At 40.3% G+C, this 23,945-nt stretch overlaps 1 protein-coding gene across 4 annotated transcripts in view; it reads left to right on the forward strand.

Annotated features, from left to right (window-relative positions):
• LOC139464014 (uncharacterized) overlaps positions 1-23,554 on the forward strand; it is a 46,306-nt gene extending 22,752 nt beyond the window's left edge. For 2 of the 4 annotated variants that reach the window (XM_071245529.1, XM_071245526.1), the window contains exons 4-13: positions 4,858-4,940; positions 5,939-6,050; positions 7,077-7,196; positions 9,523-9,549; positions 11,492-11,515; positions 13,092-13,200; positions 14,401-14,519; positions 14,803-14,946; positions 16,106-16,231; positions 16,949-23,554. In XM_071245529.1, the coding sequence (XP_071101630.1) occupies positions 4,858-4,940; positions 5,939-6,050; positions 7,077-7,196; positions 9,523-9,549; positions 11,492-11,515; positions 13,092-13,200; positions 14,401-14,519; positions 14,803-14,946; positions 16,106-16,231; positions 16,949-17,685 (1,601 nt within the window). In that variant the 3' untranslated portion in view covers positions 17,686-23,554. The remainder of the gene's footprint in view (positions 1-4,857; positions 4,941-5,938; positions 6,051-7,076; positions 7,197-9,522; positions 9,550-11,491; positions 11,516-13,091; positions 13,201-14,400; positions 14,520-14,802; positions 14,947-16,105; positions 16,232-16,948) is intronic. The other 2 variants (XM_071245527.1, XM_071245528.1) reach the window with 2 other exon arrangements.
• The last annotated feature ends 391 nt before the right edge of the window (positions 23,555-23,945 follow it).

A 23,945-nucleotide genomic window follows, 5' to 3' on the forward strand; every position in this document is an offset into this window, starting at 1 on the left:
AGAATGCAAGAATCCAATGATTGTGGGTTCAAACCCTACAATTTGCCCTGATTATATTTCTAGGTTTGTCAGCACCATACCCATACTTTAGCAAGTGATACACATCTTAGACCTGTTTTCCTCCCACATTAATCTGACTTGCTGTGATGTAACTGAAATATTGGTGGAAGCAGTGTTAAACCTAGTTCCCTCACTTACTCACCACCCTAAGAGATGCAGGTGTTTGGCTGTTGTGCTGCTTTCCATGCAGAGCACCCTGGTACATTCAGGGGTAGGCCAAAATAAGAACAGACCATTAGCCCCTGGTACATGCTGAAAAATAGTTGGTAGGTATCTTGTTTTTTAAGCAATTTTTCAGAATATATCTTTGATCAGATTTGGCAGAATTTGTCTTTGAAAGTGGATCTTTGAGGCTCTCACTTGCAAATAAATCATTAAATGTAGTGACTGAAACAGGTGCTAAGCTTTCAATGTTTAAGGTATTTAACATGGACTTTAAAGGAGGTATTGATTGTAGCACTGGTTACAGCGTTAAACACCTTTTTCTCATTAACTCATTGCCAAGCAGTTGTTACAACATTGCAAAGAAAACCCCTCAGTCAGGATACCTCATAAAGAATCATCCATAAAACTCAGTGATTTAATGGTGCTACAGGACACTAAGCCTGTAATAGGTTTGCCCGGATCTCTCCCCGTGTAGACTGTGGCGTTACTTGCACGTCTGCTCCTCATCCTCTGGGCCGTTGATGGCTAATTTGCTAATGAAGATCACAGATAGTGTAGAACCTATTGATTGGGTTAAAGCAAGTTTTCAGATGTGGATTGAATTGGAGTTCAGGCACTCTCTTGGGAGCGGCACCGCTTCACGATCTGCCATTGTATTGATACAAATCCACGAGCTGGCTCTAGACTGCTGTCAGCCAAGCTCCGGGTTGGATGAGGGATCAGTAGGAGTAGTTGGACAATTAGTTGCTGCTACTGGATGGTTTGTTGATTTCTTGTTTAAGGCCGCACTGAGCGATATTCCTGTTTGGATCACACAATCCAGTGATTGATATTATGAACAATGCTCGTGCTGATGAGGTACGATGACATGCTATCAACCAAGTCACTGACCCTGACCACCAGAACCATTTGGTCGCATCTTATGACCAGCATAGGTGTCTGGGGACCTAGTCTAAGACGGAATCCACACGGGACTAGAGCCTTTTGTGGTCTGCAGTGGGATTCTGGTGCCCTATTGCCCACTGCAGTGTGGACTGCTGAGGATTGGGTGTTACCATGGTGACCAGTCTGATGATGTGGATCAGTTCTATTGCTCCAGTTGTCTCCCATGGGTTTGCCTGGAAGGGACAGGTAGTGGAAGGCCGCCATTGTTTGGCTGACATGTTGTCAGTGGTGGGAAATAGCATTCACTCACTTTCTCGCTTACAGAAACTAAAATAAAATAGTTTACTATTGGAAAAAAATCTTTTCCTTGTTTGTTTCACTTTCATTAAATGTTATAGCCAACATTAAAATATCTATTTGATGAGTGGATCGGTTGGTCAAACAGCATAGGTCGTTCACAATATCAGCCACAGGTTGTCTTGTCCAGACTCAATTATTTACAGTCCACCGTCATATACCTTCTGCGGTATTAAACAATGATATTAGGGCACAAATTCTGACATAAGAGTTGTTTGACAGGAACCACATACGGGTCTTTAAATCCAGAAAACTGGCTAATGTAGATTTTGTTAAGTCTGTTTCTTTAAACGGAAATTATATAGCAGATAATTATTGTTATGCTGTTAGTTTGCTCAGGAGAAGTAAAGTGTTTAAAATTGATATCATTCCTTCAGATTTACTCTGTAAGCAAACACGTTCCTTATCAGTAATAAGAGAAATGGAAATTTGTGCTCCAAAAGAGAATCCTCTATAACCTTTGCTTCAATGGATGGAGATTCTTTAGAGCGGCTCAAATCCCATAAACCTTATTGACATGTTTGAGGATAATAGTATGTCTGCTGCCATGAATAGTTAAAAGCAATCTGATTCTCGGTGATGTTTGACAAATCAATGGCAGTTTAATATGCCACTATCAATCAAGCGCCGCTTGTTGCAGACACTTGCACAAAGTCCGTCATCTGCGTGAACACAGTGCACTCTTCATAGCTAGCAAATTACCTTCGGCTTGCCACTCGAATTACATTTGTTTGACAACTGTTTATGAATTATTGATTTTCGATGCAGTCTTCCCGTGAATTGCTAATAGATGAAGTCTTTTATTGGTCATTAGATAAAGAAACAAGACCGATGATGAGAAAACCTGTGTAGTGAATATTGATTTGACAATATTTAATTTCAAATACTGATATCAACATGAAGGCATGTTATTAGCTTAAAAGTATTGAATTTGATACATGCAAAAATTTAACACACGTAATAATTTTTGTTTTTATTTAAGTTTGAAGTAAACATTTGCAGATGGCTGAAGAAGGCTCACATTTACTTTGTATCAAATTTAGGCTCATCAGTTTTTCTTAGCTTTTTGAACAAATGATATACTACTCAAAAGAAGTTAAAGAACAATTGATTTTTTCATATTACTATAGGTAACGTGTCAGTAATATGGAAGAATCAGGTGTTCTTTAACTTCTTTCGAGCAGTAACGTATATCGCTGTGTATAAGGCGACCCCACGTATAAGACGACCCCCCTGTACACGCCTTCAAAATTGACCCAAAATCCTATACTCTGTATATAAAGCGACCTGGAATGAAGCACATCACAAGTGCGCACACAAACCTTATATATGCAATAAAGATATGTTTATCTTGCGTTGTTTTTTCTACGATGAATGGTCGCGTGTGTAACTCCAGCACATGTTGCCATTTTGTGTTTACACGGTACGACACCAAATTGGTGCCCGTAAAATAAAATTCATTTATGAAGTAATAACATAAGAGTGAGTAATTTAATCGCCAATTAACTATGTTGTAACTTACTAGGCTTGTGTTTGCTTCACATTCAGCGTGTTTATTCCGTCTCAACACTTGTTAATACAACTATAAAAACAGCGGGAATTGATTTCAGCTTCACCAGTTATCACATGTTAGGTCACGTGTGAAATATGCAAATGATTACCGGTACTTCCGGCTCTCTACTCACGGATGTTGATTGTTTTACCGTGTCAGCTGGTTTGACAATCTGCATGGAGGCGAGGGTCATTTCAACTTTATTTGCAGAAATTTTTAAACTTTATTCAAGGAAAACAGATACAAATCATGTTTATGTATGTAAATAGTTATTTGAAAAGTTATTTAGGATGAAATGCGAAGTTTTATTGTCAAATGCTGGGCTGGCTATCGGTTGACATCGCCAGTGGAAGCTGAAAGTGAAACAACTGGAAAAAAAATGTGAGATCCCCCCCTTCTTAACCCCCTCATTTTAGGTACGAAAAACTTGCCTTATACACAGCGATATACGGTATATATGCAAAAGGAAATTTTACATGTAACTACTTGTAATAAACAAGGAATGATGTGGCCCCATGCAGGTCTTTTAACATTGTGTGGTGTAGACCCAGTGTCAAACCCAAGTTAAGGCCATGTTTTGTATTGAAGTATGATACACAGTTACCCCCCTTTCATGTCGCTTGTGATAACAAGGCCGTCCTTAATATTACACTGACATCAGTTAAATTCATTTTTTGTTCATTAACTATTCAACTGTAAGTTACTGTTAACCACGAATCATTTGGGAAAGCCTTCCTTAAACTTTGTGATTGTTTGCTCATGCTGTCAACCACTGGTTTGTTTGATGCACTCGGTTAATACAGATCATTGGGATGAAGCTGACAGGACATAAAACAACATTCAATCACGCACTTCATAGACCCTGGAAGATCCAGGTAGAGAATAGGTCTTCAGCAAATCGTGCTTGCCATAAGGGGTGACTATGCTTGTAAGAGGTGACTAATTGGATCGGGTGGTCAGACTCGCTGGCTTGGTTGATGCATGTCATTGTATCCCAATGGAATAGATTGATGCTTATGATGTCAATCATGACATTGGTCCAGACCATTATTAACATACTACCGTCAAATAGTTGGAATATTGCTGAGTGCAGCCTTAAACAACAAACAAAATAACACCCACCTCATAGGTGTAAAACTGTTGATGTGATGTGTATGGTTGACTTGCTCGCTTCATGGTGCTTGAATGATGGACTTCATAAATCTTCTTTGAAACTGGCAATATTTTTATTCAGCACAAAACAAACAATACATTTTTGTGAAAACAGTGGTTCTGTAAGTGGCATGCATTATTACAAGGGTGTAGACCGCCTCCGTGGTCTTGTGGTAGAGCGTGCGCCCAGAGAGCGGAAGGTCGGGGTTCGATCCCCAAACGCGTCACACCAAAAGACGTTAAAAGATGGTACTTGTTGTTACCCTGTCTGGTGCTTGGCCAGAGGTTAAAACAAGAACTGGTCGTCTCGGAGTCAGTTTACTGTGTCTGAGTATGGTATCCATGTTAAACTGCGGCATGGTATCTCAGTGAGCTAGCATTATAAATTGGCATTAGTCCAGACTAGTTCAAACACACACAAGCACGCAGGCACGCACGCACACAAACACGCACACACGTAGATGCACGTCGCCATATCAGTACAATAATCTTGGACGTGACGTTAAACCCAATTTCAACTCACCCTATATTCAACTAGTCCACAGCTCATTTCGGACTAGCTATGTCAAGCAACTAGATTTTAGGATATTGTCTCCCTCGATTTTCATTCGTCTTGAACTAACAGACTAGTGACGTGTGACGCTGTATTATGATGATAGTGAACAATGGTGTGATGTGTGTTCCAGATGACGAGGTGTACGGCAAGCCTCAGCTCCAGCTTGGGTTCATGTGTTTCTTGGTGGATCAGAAGACGGGGCAGCATTATGTGGTGAGGAATTACATTTTAGAACAATTCTTTTCAAAGATTTGCTTTTCTTCACCTCTGGATCTGGATGTGATGCATAGGTAACAGAATTTGTGTGAAGACTATCCATGCTTTAGGCAGAACCCATTTAACAAATTCCAGTTTTGTTTTACCCGTGAAGATCCAGCTTGGAATAGGTCTTTAGCAACTTATGCTTGCCGTAAGAGGCGACCAAGGGGCTCGGGTGGTCAGGCTTGCTGACTTGGTTGATGCATGTGATCGTATCCCTATTGCTGGATTATTTACTGCCACCATGTAACTGTAATATTGTTGAGTGTGGCAGTAAGCAAGAAAGAAAATTCCCCCACCATGGTGTCACACCTCTAGTTATCAGTAGTGTTTTTACTGTTACCTTTGGTTGCGAATACAAGTTCAAGTTACATCATACCTCACTCTGCGAATTGGGGGCACGGGTGGCCCAGTCGTCTAAGGCGCCGCGATTCGCTGTGCAGAGTTGCATCCCTTGGGCACGCCAGAAACCTATGATTGTGGGTTCGAATCCCGGTTCGCCCCGATTATGTTTCTAGGTTTGTCAGCACCATACCCGTGCTCATGGGTTTCACCGAAGTGGTAAACGTCTGAGACCTGCACCATCGACTTTCCTCCCACATGAAGCTGACACAACACGATATAACTGGAATACTGTTAAAAGCGGTGTTAAAACTCACTCACTCTGCCAATTGCCTCAAGACAATGATTATTATGCAAAGGCTTAAAATATTTTTGATAGATATTTAAGGCTTTTTTCCTGAAAAGAGCATTCCAGAAACCTAAGATAATGGGTTCGATTCCCGTTCTCCATGATTACGTGTCTGTTTTTTTCTGCATCAACTCAGGCTTTCCTCCCACATCAGCCTGACATGCCATGATATAACTGAAATACTGTTCACAGCTGCCTACACTGACTCGCTGTGAGATCCAACTACAATTGTAAACTATAATCACTCGTCCACATCTTTCAGGAAAGTCGGAAACTTAAGTTCTGGTACCAAGAAAATACAGACTACTACCATCAAGTGACGACAGCTTATGACTTCTTCAAGGAGCTTGTCAGACCAGAGAACTTCCCTCGAGGTGAGATTTATTGTCAGTTCAAATCACTCCATATTTCAGAGAAGTGAGGTCCCTGGTTACTGACAAAATGGATGACGCAAGATCTTCAGCCGGATAGCATGTCCTGTGTCATGTGATTTGGAACAGTTAGAATCACGGTAGATCTTGTCGATCAGACAGTTGACTCTTAAGATCGTTTTTTCCACACCATACATGTGTGTTTTGTTTTCAACAAAGTGAAACTGAAAATAGGTCAACATTGCTTATAGCTGGAATATTGTTGAGTGCAACAAACAAACAAACAAACAAACAACATTCCTTCGTAGTCTGAGATAAACATGCACAACGAAGGAATGTTGTTTGTCTCGGACTACATCTGGTTCATCAAGAAGTGCATGTAGCAGCAACTGTATTAAATCAGATTGATTTCTCACTACCGCTAAGTGAAAGACCCGAGGGCTTAGGATGACCTTCCATTTGACCAATCAGAGCGTGGCGTATCAAATCAGGAAAGTGACAATAGGAATGTGTTTTCTAATCATGCAACCTCGAAAAGTTAACAGGGGTTATTCCGAATAACAGTTATTGGCTTACGACTAAGATGCCATCAAAATCATCTTTATCTCTTGCTTCAGTAGGATAAACATTTACCATAGAAGGGACTTTCCCAAGCCCATGGGAAGTTCTGCCATACAATCTTTGCATTAGACATTCAAGAGTTAGAGTTTTCTATTGTTCAGTTTTCAAAATTTGAATTGATATTTTTCAAAGAATAGCCTAGAATGGAATTCGCTATTTGAAACAAGAACAGTGAAGCTCAAGAAAGCTGCTTTCTGATTGGCTAGTGTCAACTTCTTGTTTGTCATTTCATTGGTTGGTCAAAGTTTTCAAAAGGTCCGTTTGACATGGTCCGTCAGGGGATGTCCTCAGATCTTTGTTAGGTGGTAGGGAGCACTAAGATTGCACTGATTTTAATGCGATGGATGATACATGGTCACAACTGAAGACAACACAATGTCACTGTCTGTAATACATGTTTGTGTCCAGACTACATCGGGTTCATCAAGAAGTGCATGAAGCAGATGCAGGGAGAGAAGTTCTGCATGGCCAAGAAGGTGGACCTGGAGATCGAGAAGCTGGACGAAGGGGAGGCCCCACTTAGCCCAGGTAGGCAGACCGATAGGCTGGCAATGGTGGTACTTGTACTTGTAGATACACAAGGATGCGACTCGACAGTGTCCGACATTAAGGGGTCCTGGAGGCATTCTGGTTTGCTACTGTGTAATTTGAATCCATAGACTGCAAAATATTTCACTTTTGGATAAGGACAAGGACTCCTGGACTTTCATATTTTATTTCAAGTACTGCTTGAGATGTGGATGGCTGTGTAACAATAAGCAATCTTAGGACAACATGACTGACAGTTTATTCTGTGGCCCAAGATACATACAACTGTGTATGTTATTCAGGCACTTATGTTTTAAGTATGGGCTTGTTTTGCGGAATATTCTCTCTCTGTCGTTGGATAATCCCTATATTATGTCTGTGAAGTATGTTGTCATGGTGAGAGAGCCTAAGTTGTCGTGATGAGAGCCTAAGCAGGGTTCGTACAGATTTGAAAAATGCTTGAATTTAACCATGTGCGATGAAAAGTGGTTGTACTGCCATTTTACTCTTGTAGTGATGGAAAAGTGCTGGAATTATATGGACAGTTCTTGGAAAGTGCTGGAATGTAAATAAAATCGGTATAGCCATAACAGATTCACTACTGAAAATAATTGTCGATCACGTTTTGATGAGTTGTTTACTTCCTGTCGCTTACAGCTTAAAGAGAAAGACTGTCTTCTGTCTATCATGGCTTATGTGCGTTAATCTCTTTGTGCTTTGTATTACTGAATATAGTTTAATTAAAGGTATCATGATCAGCACTTGAAACTCTCGACTCAGTGATTTTGGCACAAGAAACTGTATACGGGTCAATGACTTGGACCCAAGAAATGTAAAAAGCATTGTTAAACGAGAAAAGAGTCTTTGAAAACAAATGTTTTTCCTTGGAAAGTGCTTAAAAAGTGCAAAGTCCAAAGATCTGTATGAACCCTGCTAAGTTGTCATGCTATGAGCCTAAGTTATCATGCTAAGAGCCAAAGTTGTCATGCTAAGAGGCTAAGTTGTCATGCTAAGAGCCTAAGTTGTCATGTGCTAAGAGACCATTTAATTGTGTCTTTTCATTGCTACGACTATTGAAAGATACAAGTGATTCAACAGTCGAGGTGCTGTGATGTCTGTTGGGGATGGTTGGGCCAGCATGTCCTGTTTCTGAGGAAGTACATCATGCGTAGTTAAACACCTCACTCAGTGACTGTACGATCCCTGGCTACGTCGAGTTCAGATAAGATGGAAGGTTACCTCCATCAAGGGAGGGAGGTGTTTAATCATTTAGATACGGTTGATCTGTGTCCACCAACGGAGGAAGTCAATACTGGATCAGGGCACTGTTCCACATAGCGATCTTAGCGCTACGACTATCGTAAGCCAGTGTTAAAGTTTGGGAGTTACGATCACCTTCGCTAAGATGGCTTTGTGGAAGGGGTCACAGGAACAGGGGCTGTTTTGATTAACATGATTCCAGGAAAGTTTCTTATATTTGATGTAGCTTTATTCGGGTCGAGATGATTGCATTGTTTATGGTAATTCATGAGATCAATCTGGGGCGAGTGGGAATGTTGATTGTGTCCAGCATGCAGCAGGAATGTTACTGTGGCAGCAGGTGGGAACACTTTGAATAGATTATGGTAATGAGGGAGCATTCGTCAGTTCACAAGATGCTTCAGAAGAGCCGGCCTCAAACACTTGATTCCTGTTGACAGAATGTAGTCCTTCTGCTTCAAATGACTATTGACCTTCTCGTTATACCAGGGTGTGACTGGCTCAGCAGGCACCTTGGAAAATTCCCTCTTCTGTCATTGCAGCAGATAACCTCAGTTAAAAAGTCAGAGTGTTCATGCATGCATTCTATCAAACTGTCTCCGTTTCTTAAAGGAAAACAGGTGCAATCTTTTGTTCTGAAGTAAATGTTTCTGAAGGAATAATTAGAATCATGGGACTGAAGTAATAATCTTAGCTCTCAGGTACTGGCTAATCTGCAAGAACTTTCTGATTTATAATGTACAAAATATTGAGTGCCAACCACAATGTTAAGTTAGCTATTGCCAGAGAATGAGTTGAGGGGTTTTATTTAGCATACAAATTAGATCTTATTAATTGATTCTTTTTATACTTTGTGTCAGTATTGTCAAGATCTGTCTGTCTCTGTGTCTATCTAGAACTTGCCCCACTGTCTATCCACATCTTTACTTCGGCATGAATGTCAGGTAGAAACTAAATACTGATCTAGAAATAGGTTTGCACTGCCATGTTGTCTCCCACAAGGGGGAATAACTCTGAGACTGCAAGTTGACATGTATTTCTTTCTTTCTGTGCCTCTGCCACTAAGGCAGGACAATCTCGCTGGACCAGCTAGGTAGGTGATGGGATCCCACTAAACAAGACATCATTTTATACTAATTGTTTTCCTGTTGTTATGACAACCAGGTGCATGAAATAAGGCTTATGTTTTCTGTTTAACACATTCCTTTGATTTGGGGGAAGAGAAACTTGAATATTGTTCCAATTTGTTTAACATAAGAAAATTGTCTTGATTTTATAATTTGTTCATTGTGTTGATTTTTTAAAAAGTTTTTTATAGATTAACAGGTAAATCATTTTGTTTTTCTAATTAATTGATTGAGATAAATCTGGTTGTTATAGCTTTTGCACTATTGATATTTGTTTAGTGCATGGTTTAGTGATGTGTGCCTTCAAAAGAATTAATACATATTTGGGTGTTGAAGCCTATTATGTCTGGTAGGACTAAACATTCATTCATTCATTCATTCATTCATTCATTCATTCATTCACGTAGAGTGGTTTTGTATTGTCACTTTAATTATGCACAGATTGATTACAATCCAAGTAGTACCCTAGTTACTAGTTGTTTACTAGAACATGAACTAGTGGAATGCAGTATGTTTCCCTCCTGGTATAATGTCAGCAACGTGCATGTGCCCTGTCACCAACTTGTCACACAGTAGGGAAATAATTCACACTCCCAAGAATATGGGTACCAGTACCTACAACTTTTTCTATTTCCTTTGGTAATGGTTTTCACATCACTTTGAAGGTTCATGAGAGGACGATGATTTCATTATATCAATTGGGTGGTGGGGGTTCCGGGTTTGTCCCTCGTGACCTCTGCTTGTTGCTGTATGATCGTAACGAATCCAGGATGCCAGGCCTGGTTGATACCGTGTCATCGTTCCCTGATGGTGTGGGACAATGCTTATGATATCAATCACTGCATTGTATGGGAATATTGCTGAGTGCGGTTTAAACAACAACAAAAAAACATCCCAATTTTTAATTGATGCATTAGCAATATGCCCACCATTTTCAGCTTTATGATGCTTTTTTTTGTCATATGAAGATAGTGTACTGATACAACAAACAGCTATTAGGATCCCTAGTGACATTTTTCCAGAGTTGGCAACCATTGCAAATTGGGCGGAAGCTTGTTACTTTGAACAAAATTCTACCAGTATATAATAAAGTACAACTTTTTTTCTCTTCACGAAAAGCATCAGCAAATTAAATCAATTATTGACCTCACCACAGGCATTGTCACATTTACACCCAATTGACAATCACTTGTTTCAGCTTGTGATGGGATTGGTAATAAGATTCATTTTTTGTGGGTTTTTTTTGTGGTCAAAACCAAAGTCAGTCATGCTGATAGTGTCCCCGTAAAGAGCCAGGTTAGAATTGGTCTTCAGCAACCCATGCTTGTCGTAAGAGGTGACTAGCAGGCTGGCTGACTTGGTTGATGCATGTCATCATATCCCAATTGCATAGATCGATGCTCATGATGTCAATCACTGGATTGTCTGTTCTGGTCTCAATTATTTATAGACCACTATCATAAAGCTGGAATATTTCACAAAAATGTTGTTTACTATGTTCCCCCCCCGATGATCCAATTTGTTCTTGATTGTCTCCCTTTAGGGTTGACTTCTCAGTGAACCTATGAATGTATCTACCCCAATCAGGTGTCATATTTGTTCTATATCTGACCTCCGGACTTCGAGTTTTCCTATATGCATGCATTACCTGCATTATGCTGTTTTCAAGATAGGTTAAAATAAAAATTTAGCAATTTAAACATCCATTCTTGCATAATTCTAAACTTACATTAAAACTTAATACCTGAAGAGACATAACTTTTAAATATAGCTTTTCCAATTCTCTTCAAATACAATGTTGCTTTTACCAGAGTTTACACTTTTTGAATACTAAATACGCCTTGGTGAGAGTTGACATCAGTTTCTATTACTATATCTAATACTGAGACTGTTTCCTCTGCTGCTCAGGAGAAGAAGGGTTTGATGGGTTTGGTGAGTATTGCACACTCCAGTAGGTGTTTGGTGTTGTTGTTGGTGTGTGGAGCTCTGTGGTGTGAGGAGTTTGTACTGTCTACTCTCTCATGTCTCCCTGCACTGTTATGCCCTTTAGTTAGACAAACGAAAATCCTTTTGTTGATAGCACAGTTTTTGGTTAATGTTTCATGATTTTGTGACAGATAGTTTTGTTTTCAGTTTTAGTCGAGCCATGACTACCTTTTTTTAGGTTTCAGTTTGCATGACAGTTGCATGTTGTTGTGTTGAGGGTTGGAGTTTGTGTTGTGTGGCTTTTCAGTTCTTCCTTATTTTGTTCAGGGGGCATTTCAAAATCCAGATAGTTGTTTCCACGACTGTAGCCCAGACCTTGTGCATATAATGTGTGATTAAAATCACACATGGCTGCTGAAAATGGCTAAAAATGCAACCGGTGACCACCACCTTTGAAGATCCAGCTTTTCGCTGTATCATAATTTGTGTCATTGACTTCCGAGAATGTGATCTTGCTCATGGTGTATGTTTGCCAGGGCATTAGCATTGGTTGGCTGTGGTCATCTCATCACAGTCACGTGGTAGAGCGTCTACCTGGAAAGCGGAAGGTCATGGGTTCGATCCCCGACCACGTCATACCAAAAGACGTTAAAAGATGGTACATGTTGTTACCCTGCCTGGTGTACAGCATTAGGGTTTCAAATGAGGACTCATCAGCTCGGAGTCAGTATACTGTGTCTGAGTGGGGTATTCATGTTAAACTGTGGCATAATATTTCGGTAGGCTAGCACTATAAAATCGGCATTAGTCTAGACTAGTACAAGCAGATACACACACACTCTTGGACTGACTATTATGGGCATTAGATGGTAAAAACTACTACCAACTACTAGCTTGTCTGGTGAGGACTCAAAGGGTAGTGCTGGTATATTGTTACCATGTACAACTCTACTTCTTCATTCACATGCACACCAGGAATGACCTGCACATGAATAATACATTGCTGAAATGTTGCAGCAAATGTTTATATTGGAGGACAGTGGTGGATGCTGGGTGAGGGGAGGTAACTCCTGTGATGCAAGTAGCTGGCACTCTGGTTTGGTGTGGGGTGGTTGGTGTTGTGCTGGATGTTGTAAAAGTGCCTGTATACTGAATTTTGACCAAGTTTTATTCCGGAAATTTGGGAAGTAGGAACAAAATATATACCGGTATTCAAAATAATTTGTGCTCAATCCGGACTGTTTTATGTAGGAAATCTGTAACTGTTCCTACAGGCTTGATAATTGTAATCATGGAATCATTATATCGTATGTAATATGTCTACTCAATTCTCATGGATGCATTTATAATGGTGGAGGGTTATGATCAAGTCATCTTTCTGTATTTCCCACATTTCAACAAGATGTATTTCAGATATAGCTGAGTTTATCACTTTGGTTCTGTCCTGGAACATATACAGTGAATACCAGGCAGGGTTTGGTGTGTTACTCAGAGGCTATGAGCTCTGTGTTCAGAATGGGAGTTATAGCCGGTCTGTTCAGCATCGGTGTCAGTGGTACATGTTTTGTTGCAAATGTTGCAGGTCTGATGAGAGAAGACACGAGGCCGACGGAGGAGATTGTCCGTGAGAAGATTCTCACCGTGTTGGAGTCGGCCTACCCCAACGTGCTGGCCGTGGAGGATCTTGTCAGGTGAGTGTGCATCAGCATCAACACGAGGTTGTTCTGTAGACAGGGGTCTCAGCTTGTTGGGGACAGGGGTGGCCTAGTTGTCTAAGGCATGCCAGAAATCTGAAGATTGAAGGTTTCAATTCCAGGCTTGTTTTGTCAGCCCCATACCCGTGCTCATGGATTTACTGAATTGGAAAATGTCTGAGGGCTGCATCAAACTGGGATAGAATGTCGACAGAATGTTATCTAAATAGCACAGGAGCAGTCTTCATGAAACACAAATTCTGCATGACAGCTGGGTGAGGGGAGGTAACTCTGTCATGCAAGTAGCTGGCACTCTGGTTTGGTGTGGGGTGGTTGGTGTTGTGTTAGTGTTGTGTTAGATGAATATTGACCAAGTTATATTTAGGAAGTAAGAACAAAATATATTAATCAGCTCATGTGGCATGGTGGCACACCGTCACCTGATGTACGCTGGCTCTTGCTGGCATGGTGGCACACCGTCACCTGATGTACGCCGGCTCCTGCTGGCATGGTGGCACACCGTCACCTGATGTACGCCGGCTCCTGCTGGCATGGTGGCACACCGTCACCTGATGTACGCTGGCTCTTGCTGGCATGGTGGCACACCGTCACCTGATGTACGCCGGCTCCTGCTGGTATGGTGGCACACCGTCACCTGATGTACGCTGGCTCTTGCTGGCATGGTGGCACACCGTCACCTGATGTACGCTGGCTCTTGCTGGCATAGTGGCACACCGTCACCTGATGTACGCTGGCTCTTGCTGGCTGGTGGCACACCGTCACCTAATGTACGCCTGCCCATGCTGGCATGGTGGCACACCGTCACGTGATGTCAGCCGGCTCCTGCTGGCATGGTGGCACACTGTCACCTGACGTACGCCGACCCCTGCTGGCATGAGGGCACACCGTCACCTGATGTACGCCGGCCCATGGTGGCATGAGGGCACACTGTCACCTGATGTACGCCGGCCCATGGTGGCATGGTGGCACACCGTCACCTGATGTACGCCGACCCCTGCTGGCATGGTGGCACACTGTCACCTGATGTACGCCGGCCCCTGCTGGCATGGTGGCACACCGTCATGTGATGTACGCCGGCCCCTGCTGGCATGGTGGCACACCGTCACCTGATGTACGCCGACCCCTGTTGGCATGGAGGTTACCTGCTTTGACATGTCTCACTCAATCTGGCTTCAGAATCACAGCCTCAGAAGAGATCATGGTCACAGAGCAGCTGAAGGGTCTGTACGATAAGGAGCTGGTGAAGGAAATGGAAAATGGTGGAATTGTCAGGCAGGTGCTCGATACGAAGACAGGTGAGGGATAAGTTGGCCTTGTGGTTTTATAACAATTGAATTTAGGAACAATTCTTGAAGTAACAAAGAAACATCTTGTGAATTTCCTACATTATTTATTGAAAAGGATTTTTGCTTCTACCAATTGAAAAGAAAGTAATGCAGAAAGGTCAATAAGATTTTAGTCTTAGTTAATGGGATACCAGAAGTAATGTCAGGGATTTATCCAGGATTTGAAACTAACTGTCCTTGGCAGGCAAACTTTATGGGAACTGGTTCACATGACATACATTGTGTGTTGCAGAGGTGAAGATGGTGAAACAGATGCCGACCATTGCATCCGGCCAGCAGCCCAGCATCGCCATCATTACCGCTATGTACTGTGAGAAGCTTGCCATCGACGCCATGATGGAGAACAAGACCACCTACATGAAGTACAAGACTGAAGGTCAGTGGAAGGGGAGGTCACTCTAACACTAACCAGGTCAAGAGACTATTGTCCCCGCTGTGAGGTTTCAGGGCAGGACAGGTCCTAAACTCCCACTACAGGTTATGAGATAAAGAGGATCAGAGGCCATCTCCAGTATATAAAGTACATGGAGTTAGCCATTTTCCTGACACAAGGGAGTTAACTGACTATAAAAGTCTGGTTTCCACCCTTGCCGAACCTGGCTGGAATAGTCCCTTCTATGTCCCTCCTAGTGACCAATCAGATTCCACCTCTCACATCACATGTATTTGCTTCAAACAAAATGGCAGTGCCCCTTCAAGACAAAATATAACTTCATAATTCTAGCAAAGTTCAGCAAGGGTGGAAACTGGACTTTAAAAGTCAGTTAACTTACTTGTCTCAGGAAGATGGGAGTGAGTTTGGTTTTGATGCTGGTTTGAATAGAATTTCAGTTATATGACAGCGTCAGTTTGATGTGGAAGAAAAGCACAAAGTAATGCAGGTCTTGTGTGTTTACCACTAGAGAAGGCCATGAGGATGGTGCTGACAAACCGAGTAACAAGATTACTGTGAATCGGGGATTTGAACCCATTATCATGGTTTCTGGCACACCTAAGGGACTCAACTCTGTGTGACAAATTACTTTGCCTTAGAAAGTAAATGTGTCACGGTGCAATATTGCTCACTCTGTGTGTGGGTTGCTGTTGCTTCGGGGAGGGGGCGGTCGGGTAGCCTAGTGGTAACAGTGTTTGCACGTCACGCCAAAGACCCGTGTTCGATTTCCGACATGGGTACATTGTGTGAAGCCCATTTCTGGTGTCCCCCGCCATGATATTGCTGGAATATTGCTAAAAGTGGCGTAAAACCAAACTCACTCACTCACTGTTGGGGACATTATGTTTTCGCTTGTATCTCTGTAATACTGACATTAACTCTATGGTATAATCATGTAGTACTGGTTGTAACTAGTGTTCCGGTCATTATGCCAAGTCAGAGGGGAACTTAATGTCACTTATGGCAACAACTGGAGTAACTGCAGCTCAGCATATTCCTACGCCAACTACTGGGATAAACATTGATGTTCTTGTTTCTCTTATTGTCACCTAGATTCCCATGTTCTCATTTCAAATGTTTCTCACACAATTTCTCCCGTCAGGTGAATCCAACGTGTACACCATTGGGTACATCGGAGAGCACAAGGTTGTGTCCACCAAACTTCCAGCTATTGGACATTTCAGAGCTGCTCAAATTTCTTCAGGAAATTCCACGACCAGACTTCTTGGTGAGTGAACAAGTTTGTTAAGCAAAGTATACTTTGTTGGTTGGTTATAATATGTTGGTTGAAAGTGAACCAAGGGGTTCTTGAGTTGATGTAGGGGGTGTCACTGGGTAATGTATGTTGAGTTGACTGCCAGAAGATCCCGATTACTGTTGTAAAAGTTTGTGTGTTATCAGTGTTCCCGTTGACCGTTTAAATTAGGCTGGGACCGGTAATTCATGTGACTGGCAGTACCTTATAATTATTAGTTGTTGAAAAAACACCGGTAATATTCCTCTAAGTATATTTTTCGAACAAAGTCAGATGTCTGTTACCATCAGGGTTTCCTATTGTCCATTTTTAGTGCAAGGAAATGTTTCGCTTTTCTTCGAAGTTAAAAATATGTTTGTAGTGACAAATTATTCTCGAAATAATTCACACACAAAAAAAGAGAAAATTGTGACTAAACTGTGTCGATGACGTATAGATCTAACTAAGATACTTCAAAGATGACATCATTGCATTGAACATGATGCTAAAAAAATTATAACCAGGTAATTTTCATACACATTTTATTTGTTAGGACTGCCAATCCTGATGATTAAAGCGACTTTACTTTGTATGAATGTTCTTTTCGAGAATTCTATTATTCCTGTCAATTTTGCCAGGAATAGTACTGTTGAGATGAACAGTTTTCACATGTAAGTTGAGCGAGTCCTGAACCATCATCCTTTATTGCAGGATCATTCCAGAACATCGAACACGTGTTCGTCGTGGGTGCTGCCGGTGGTGTGCCACACGTTACGGACTACAGCAAACATGTCCGCCTGGGGGACGTCATCATCTCCCGTTGCAACGACAAGGGCTACATCTATTACTACTGTGAGAAGATTGTGCAGGATCGCGAGGGTCAGGTCCACTACAACCTCAAGAACTGGTCCCCGAGAGACCTGGTCCTACAAAAGATTGCAGAGAACATTGATGAATCCCGACAGGCCAACCCTGATTATGCTCCTTGGGAGAAGTACATCCAAGAAGGTCAAGACCTCCTAATGGCCCAGGAATCCAACTTCGCCCGCCCGCCAACAGCTTCTGATCGTCTGTACATCAACGTAGGTGAGGGTCAGGTGATAGAAGTCCAGCACCCGGAACCACCAGAGGGCATCGTTGCTCGTCACGACGTACCGAAGTTGCATTTCGGAGTGTTTGGCTCGGGAGCCCGTGTTGTGAGGAACGATTCCACCAAATTAGACTTCGCAACAAAGTACGGCATTTCTGCCTTTGATACAGAATTCGATCAAGTTTTAGATTCAATCTGCGGAAATGTGAAGGAAAGTTTCATGTTTGTCCGCGGAGTCGCTGATTACCGAGATGGCTCAAAGGGGAAGGAATGGGCGCCTTATGCCTCCCTGGCGGCTGCTGCCGTCGTTAAGACCATCATTAAATCGTTGAAAAATCGCCATCTTGATGACATATAGGTGCTTATCCTTGATCAATCATGACATGCAATCATAGAATAACTATTCCCTAATTACCTGAATTTGGTGAAAATTGGTGCTTTGGCGAGTATTTGATGTCAAGAGCTCTTCATGTGGCAAAGTTTCACATTATTTGCATAATAAATAATAAGGTAATTATTTCCCTATAACCATCATGTGAAATTTCCTTGTAAAGCATATAATGTCAGTTAGAAGAGTATAGCTTTCAATAAACACATACATAAAGAAACACACTGTATCATCTGGTGTACGTATATAGAGTTCTCCACTGGTCTGTACCAGTCCTTGTAATAATTATCATATTTAATTAGGCTTGCTTAAGCATCTATACAGTATTTAATAAGGAGGAATCATTTATTTTTCTTTTAAGGCATTGTTCAGGGAACTGACTATCTGGGACACAAGTTACATATCAGCTAGTTCCATATTGCCACTTTAGCTTTGGAGTAAAGATATTTCAGAAACAAAGTGCTGATGTTGCCTTCAACACTTTCTGAACCATACATGCCTGAAAGTGTCAGAATTGAAGTCAATGACAATCTGAATTATTCCCTAATTCAGGCAGTGTGGTTTATAGATACTGATCGTATTAATCATCGATAGCCTGCATGATCTTGCCAAAGCACCCATGTATTTTACCAGTTTCATCATGACCATTAACATTCCATCGTCCCTGCCTTTCACAGCCACTATGCATTGTACATTCAACCCAAGTAATAATATTGTCCAAAGTGCTCTATTTTTGGTATGTTACTAATATATACTGCCTGGGTGTAGAACCAGGATGAGCACTTTCTGCTTGTGTGTATGTGTGGTATGACATAACCTTCAGCTTCTCCTTCATGTATGCTTGAATATATGGTGCTGAGACCATTCATACTCTTGTTATGTGGGAATATAGATATACATTTATAAATTTAATATGAATTTAGTCTCGGAATCGGGTTCAGAAAAAACATACCCGCTATGAACCCTAGAAAAATACAGGTTTATTCACGTAAGAGAGCATATGATTTTTGTGGAGAAAAATAATACATGATAAATTATCGGAGGTGGGCAAGTCCTATGGAAGATACTACAGACATTGTCCTGTTCCATGAACCCCAAAACACTGAAATATATAAGGAAGAATAAACACCAGCAGAGTCTGGGATTAGCCCAGTGGGTAGAGTGTTGGCTTGTCCTGCCTCCTGCTGGTTTCGTTCCCTGGGTTCAGCATGTTGAAAACTTATTGTCTCCCCTGTCGTGATAAAGTCTGTGACTGATTTTACAGATTTTTGACCCAATGAAACCATTGTTGCAAACTCTTTTTAGGCGTTGATTGATTAGAATTCTGATGATAAGATTGTGTTTGACTTGGAACTACCTGGGTGTCTGTTAAGACGTTGTTATGTGGTTTATGTTTTGTTGAGTTGCTCACGATTCAGACTGATTTGATATCTGTAAACCAGGAACACCTGTGATAAGTAACTTGGTAATGTCGTCTAGTTTTCTAGGAAAATGAAAGAAATTCAGTTACATTTACAAACCATTCCAACTATGAAGTACTTTTACAGCTTTGTGGCGAATTGTTCAAATATTCTTGCCTATTTTACTCTGTATGAAATATGGTGGAATGGGGCTCAGTATTTTGCTCACTTAATGTCATCGTCAGTACCGTGCACGACGCTCCTCCATCACCCGTGTGTGCGTATGACTGCTGTAATAGTCACACGGGTGGGGTTTTAGTCACGTCATACAATACGGCTGTGTATAACTCATGGCATGTCCTGGAATGAACACTGTGAGCCGAAGTGTTTGCTGACATTGAAGCAATGTGGACAGGTGGTGATGTAAAGCTATGCCGTGGCTTGACCTGGCTGCTGAAAGTTGCGGCTTCACCACATAGTGGCCATATGAATTCTCAGGTCATGGAGCAGGGATTTACCTAGGATTCCAGACTAAGAGCCCTTGGCAAACAAATTGGGATTTTTTGTTATTCGTTCAAAGTGGGATTTTTTAATTTTTTTAATTTGTTTTTTGAAGTTCAGAGGTCTTTTAACTTTGTATATTAACATTACAATCAATAATGTTAAACTAAGCATTAAAACCTTTTTCTCTTTATATCATTGAAATACATGTTGACATTTCACATGAAATGTTTCAATATTAACATGAATTGGAAATATTTTAATTCCAATTTCGTAATATTTTCTGACATTTGCTGCAGACTTGGGCCCAAATGTCGGCCTCTGAGCCGGTCTAGATAACTCCCTGTTCTGCCAATAGTTGCCCACACTACTGTGGTCATCTCCTGCCGATGTAAGCGACACGCAGTCACGATCAGTGTTACGACTTCTGTTGTGTTGTATGGTTGGAAGCCCCAGTGCCAACTAGGAACTCAAGGATATTGTTGTTTTGTGTTACGCTGGTGTATTCTGTTTGTACCATGAGGTCAAGGTGTATGCGGCCATAATAGTTTAATTATTAGCTTTTCATGTTTTATCATCGAAAACAGAGATGACGAAAACGTTATGTGGTTTGCATATTTGTTAAGTTCATGGAAATATTTGATGTGATTCACGTGAGTTGACATTTAATGTACACATGTGCCTCGACAGTTGGAGCAAATAGGAAATATATGAAATATGAAAATACCATACCTCCTGTCTGACATTTTGATATTTCTTTTTCTTAATCTAGTAGTTAAATCATTGTGGCCTCAAAATGTGACTTTCATTGGTATGAAACTATTACAATGATTTGTTTTTGTCGAAGCTTGTCTATAAATTTGTTAGTGACAATGATATTTGGGTGTTTGTAACTTACATGGTGTGGGTCAAGTCTTCCCATGATGTCTATATTATGCACTGTTTTTACATATTAAAAGTAACTATAGTTACATATAATCTTGATATGACCTTGACCTTGAAACAGTTAAGTATCCCGGTTCATGAGTAGTTATGAATTGCAACATGAAAATTCAAAAGTGTTTCTAAAATGTTTCAAAAGTTTTTGTTTGAGGTTGGAAGTTGAAGGGGGTTTCTGTTGATGATAGATTTTCAAATTGCAACGACCATATATAAATTGTTTCATACACTGTGTTTAAGAATACTACATCTAATTCTGTAACACATGTTTGTTAAAAGAGAACTACTTTCGACCTTGTCATAGAATTTTCTCATGTCAACCACCAGAACCTTTCCTGTTTCATTTGTCAGGAAAACTTAAGATCGGTCGTTTTGTCGTTCTTTCGGTGAGCACATCTAAATTTCTTGCTGCCCACATTAGGTTCTAACTCTGTTGTTATCTTACCTCCTTGTCTCCAGCCGGTTGTGTTTTCAGAGATATATATTTTGAAAAATTGTTAATTTTATTTATGCTTTAACTGTCCAGCCATGATTTTGTTTCTGGTTGAAAATGCCTGTTACTCTAGTGTTCATGTTGTTAGGAAAACACTTTCTGCTGATCTCAGTGTATATCTGGTTGAGTTTTGTTCTGGCAAATTAAATCTGTTACCATGGTTACTGAGCTACAAGTTTGTGCTAAAGCGTTTGTAATAGAAGCTTCTGTAGCTGATAGAACTTTGTGAATGTGTGTGAAGAACTATTTTTTGTCAGAAATGACCCTCAAACAATCATGGTTAAGTGTCCACCTTTTGTGCTTTAAATAAAATACTGTTACTATTTTTAAGAAACAAAGGATATTATGTGCTATTTACATACATCGTCCAACCCAGAATTAGGTATATTGTCTTCACTGGCCATCCATTATATCCAGAGACTGTGTATAATTAAATTATAGTTTATTTTGACATTGAAGTGTAGCATCTTTGGGATAGGGGGTACATGAATAGACAACCTTGAGTGATTTGTCCTCACAGTTTCTGCGAGTGAATATATTTTGCAGATATGCTCGAAGCTTGTCGTGTTGTGTTTGTGAATGTCACATGATCTACCAGAACAGATATCTGTGTAACGAGACACATGTCTGACTTTCAGTTTCTTACCTGTTTCACACTGCAGTTGGAGGATTCCTGTCTTTTGAGGAAAAGAGCAATAAATTAAATTATTAAATGATTGAATGATATTGTAATAATGACTTAATCAAATAAATCATAAATGGCTACTGATGTTGTCCTAACTGTTTGGTGTATGTCATGATGATGCATATGCATATATATATCCCGGGGATTGAGACTACCAATCTCCAGTATGCTTTCCATATTTGTATGGAAATTAAGGAGTAAAAAACATTTTCCATGGCAATAAGTATTTTGGTCCCTATATGATACAAATCCTGCTATTTATTGACCATTTTGTAAGTGCTCTTACTATGACTTGCCCAATCATCATTCAGTATTTGATGTTTTAAACGTGTTTAAATATTTCATCAGTTTTATTTATTGTCGTCTTTGTAGCTGCTTGTTTGAAAACTCCCTGCTTCTCCGTCTCCTGTCCGTGTAGTGTTGCTGTAGACTCTTGTACAAGTCTGTCAATGGGTCAAGAACTGATGTTAAACAATTCAGTTTATTAAATTTAATTTAATTGAGTCCAATGTGTTAGATAGTTTCAGGCTGTCTTGAGAAATGTTTTCACAAAAAACAGCTTTATGACTTGCCATTATGATATACTACTCAAAATAAGATAAGGAACATCCTGCCATGACGGAATTATTATGGTAATATGAAAAGGAATTGGGTGGTCCTTTCTGTTGATGAGAGACTGATCTGTGCGAAAGTTGGTCTGGCTAACAAGTCAGGTGAGCTACACGGAAGTTTACTTTCTTAATAAAGATCCTTTGGAATGCAGGCATGAGCTATTTCTCGCACTGGTTGAGCCATTCTCGGCCTGTTAAGCTAACCTGAACCGAGGGTAGATCTTTCATGATCAGGTGAACATCTTTGTCTTTGAATTGAATTAGGGAGAATCCATTTGATTTCTGTAGGGAAGGGAAATTATTCTGAGAAGAATCTACAAGTGTCTTTTTTCAGCTGTTTCCAGCAATCTATTTATTTGCTGAACACCATCAAAAAATCTTTTCTGTAATAGCACAACGATTTTGACATTTGGGTATTTTCCACAAAACAAACTATTCATTTATTTCATCACTGCCAACAAACATAATTTTGGGCATAATTCTGAACAAAACTATTTGTAACAAAAATATTACCACTCACCCCCATAGAAATCAAATGGATGCTCCCTCAGATACATATTGTACATCAAATGAGAATATATTATTACTGAATGATTGAGTCTTGCTTCTTTCATTGCTTTCTTTGCTGGATGTGTGGGGACGGGGGTTTTCAGTGTAGTGATATTTAGCCAGTCATATCTCCTGCTATGTGTCATCAGTTGATTAACAGTGCTTTCAGTGTTTTGCCTAAGTGCTATTCAGGCGTGCAACAGTTTGTGTATTTTGTATAGATTACTTTGGGACTGAGTTCAATATTTTGTGTATTTTTAGGAGTTAATTTTTAAATGTAGACTGTCATGTATTATATTTACAGATGTTTACTCCATTGTACAAATTTTCTACCTATATGTTTACATTTCATTTGTGTAATAGCAGACACATACTGTCGACATTTGTACCTGCATGCTAAATTGTGTTTTTGATAAAAAATTGTCTTGTTTATAATACTGAGAAAAATTAGCTTGATTATCTTGGTTCTCAGGTAAAATTATACAATATGTCATAGATGGACTTGTCATATATAAAGAAACTGACCCCTTTTATTAAGGGCTGGATACTGGTTGGAGTGTTACCTTCTTGTCACACTGGAGACCCAAGTTCATTTACCATATTCGCTGTAACAAGTGCCTGGGGTGGTTAGAAAATTTACTAAAGGGGCGTTTATTGAAACCACAGACAAGTTAAATATGTTTTCAGAGATCAAGTGGTAGTGAATAGAATTAGCTCAAATGTTGATGAAACCAAAACATTTTGGATAATATATCCTTGGTAACTATGATCCCCTTGTGTGCTTCTGATTTGCATACAACAAAGACATTTAGAACTGTGATGTAATATATAGACTACTTAAGATTGGTTACAAAGTTGGTCTGGGGAGGGCAATTATTTTAGCTGGGAACTTAATACTGTGAATATGGTACCAACATAAGTACAATTTGTGAAGCCAATTCTAGGTGCCTCCTTCATATGGCTGCCATGTTTCCAAATGCGGTACAAGCCAACCCATTTTGCCTGAGAACCAGTTAATTGTAAACTTCTTCTTTTTTTCCTGTTGATATCTA

The sequence above is a fragment of the Haliotis cracherodii genome, unplaced genomic scaffold (genome assembly GCF_022045235.1).
Source record: "Haliotis cracherodii isolate W230 unplaced genomic scaffold, xgHalCrac1.p SCAF_16, whole genome shotgun sequence".
Taxonomy (NCBI): domain Eukaryota; kingdom Metazoa; phylum Mollusca; class Gastropoda; order Lepetellida; family Haliotidae; genus Haliotis; species Haliotis cracherodii.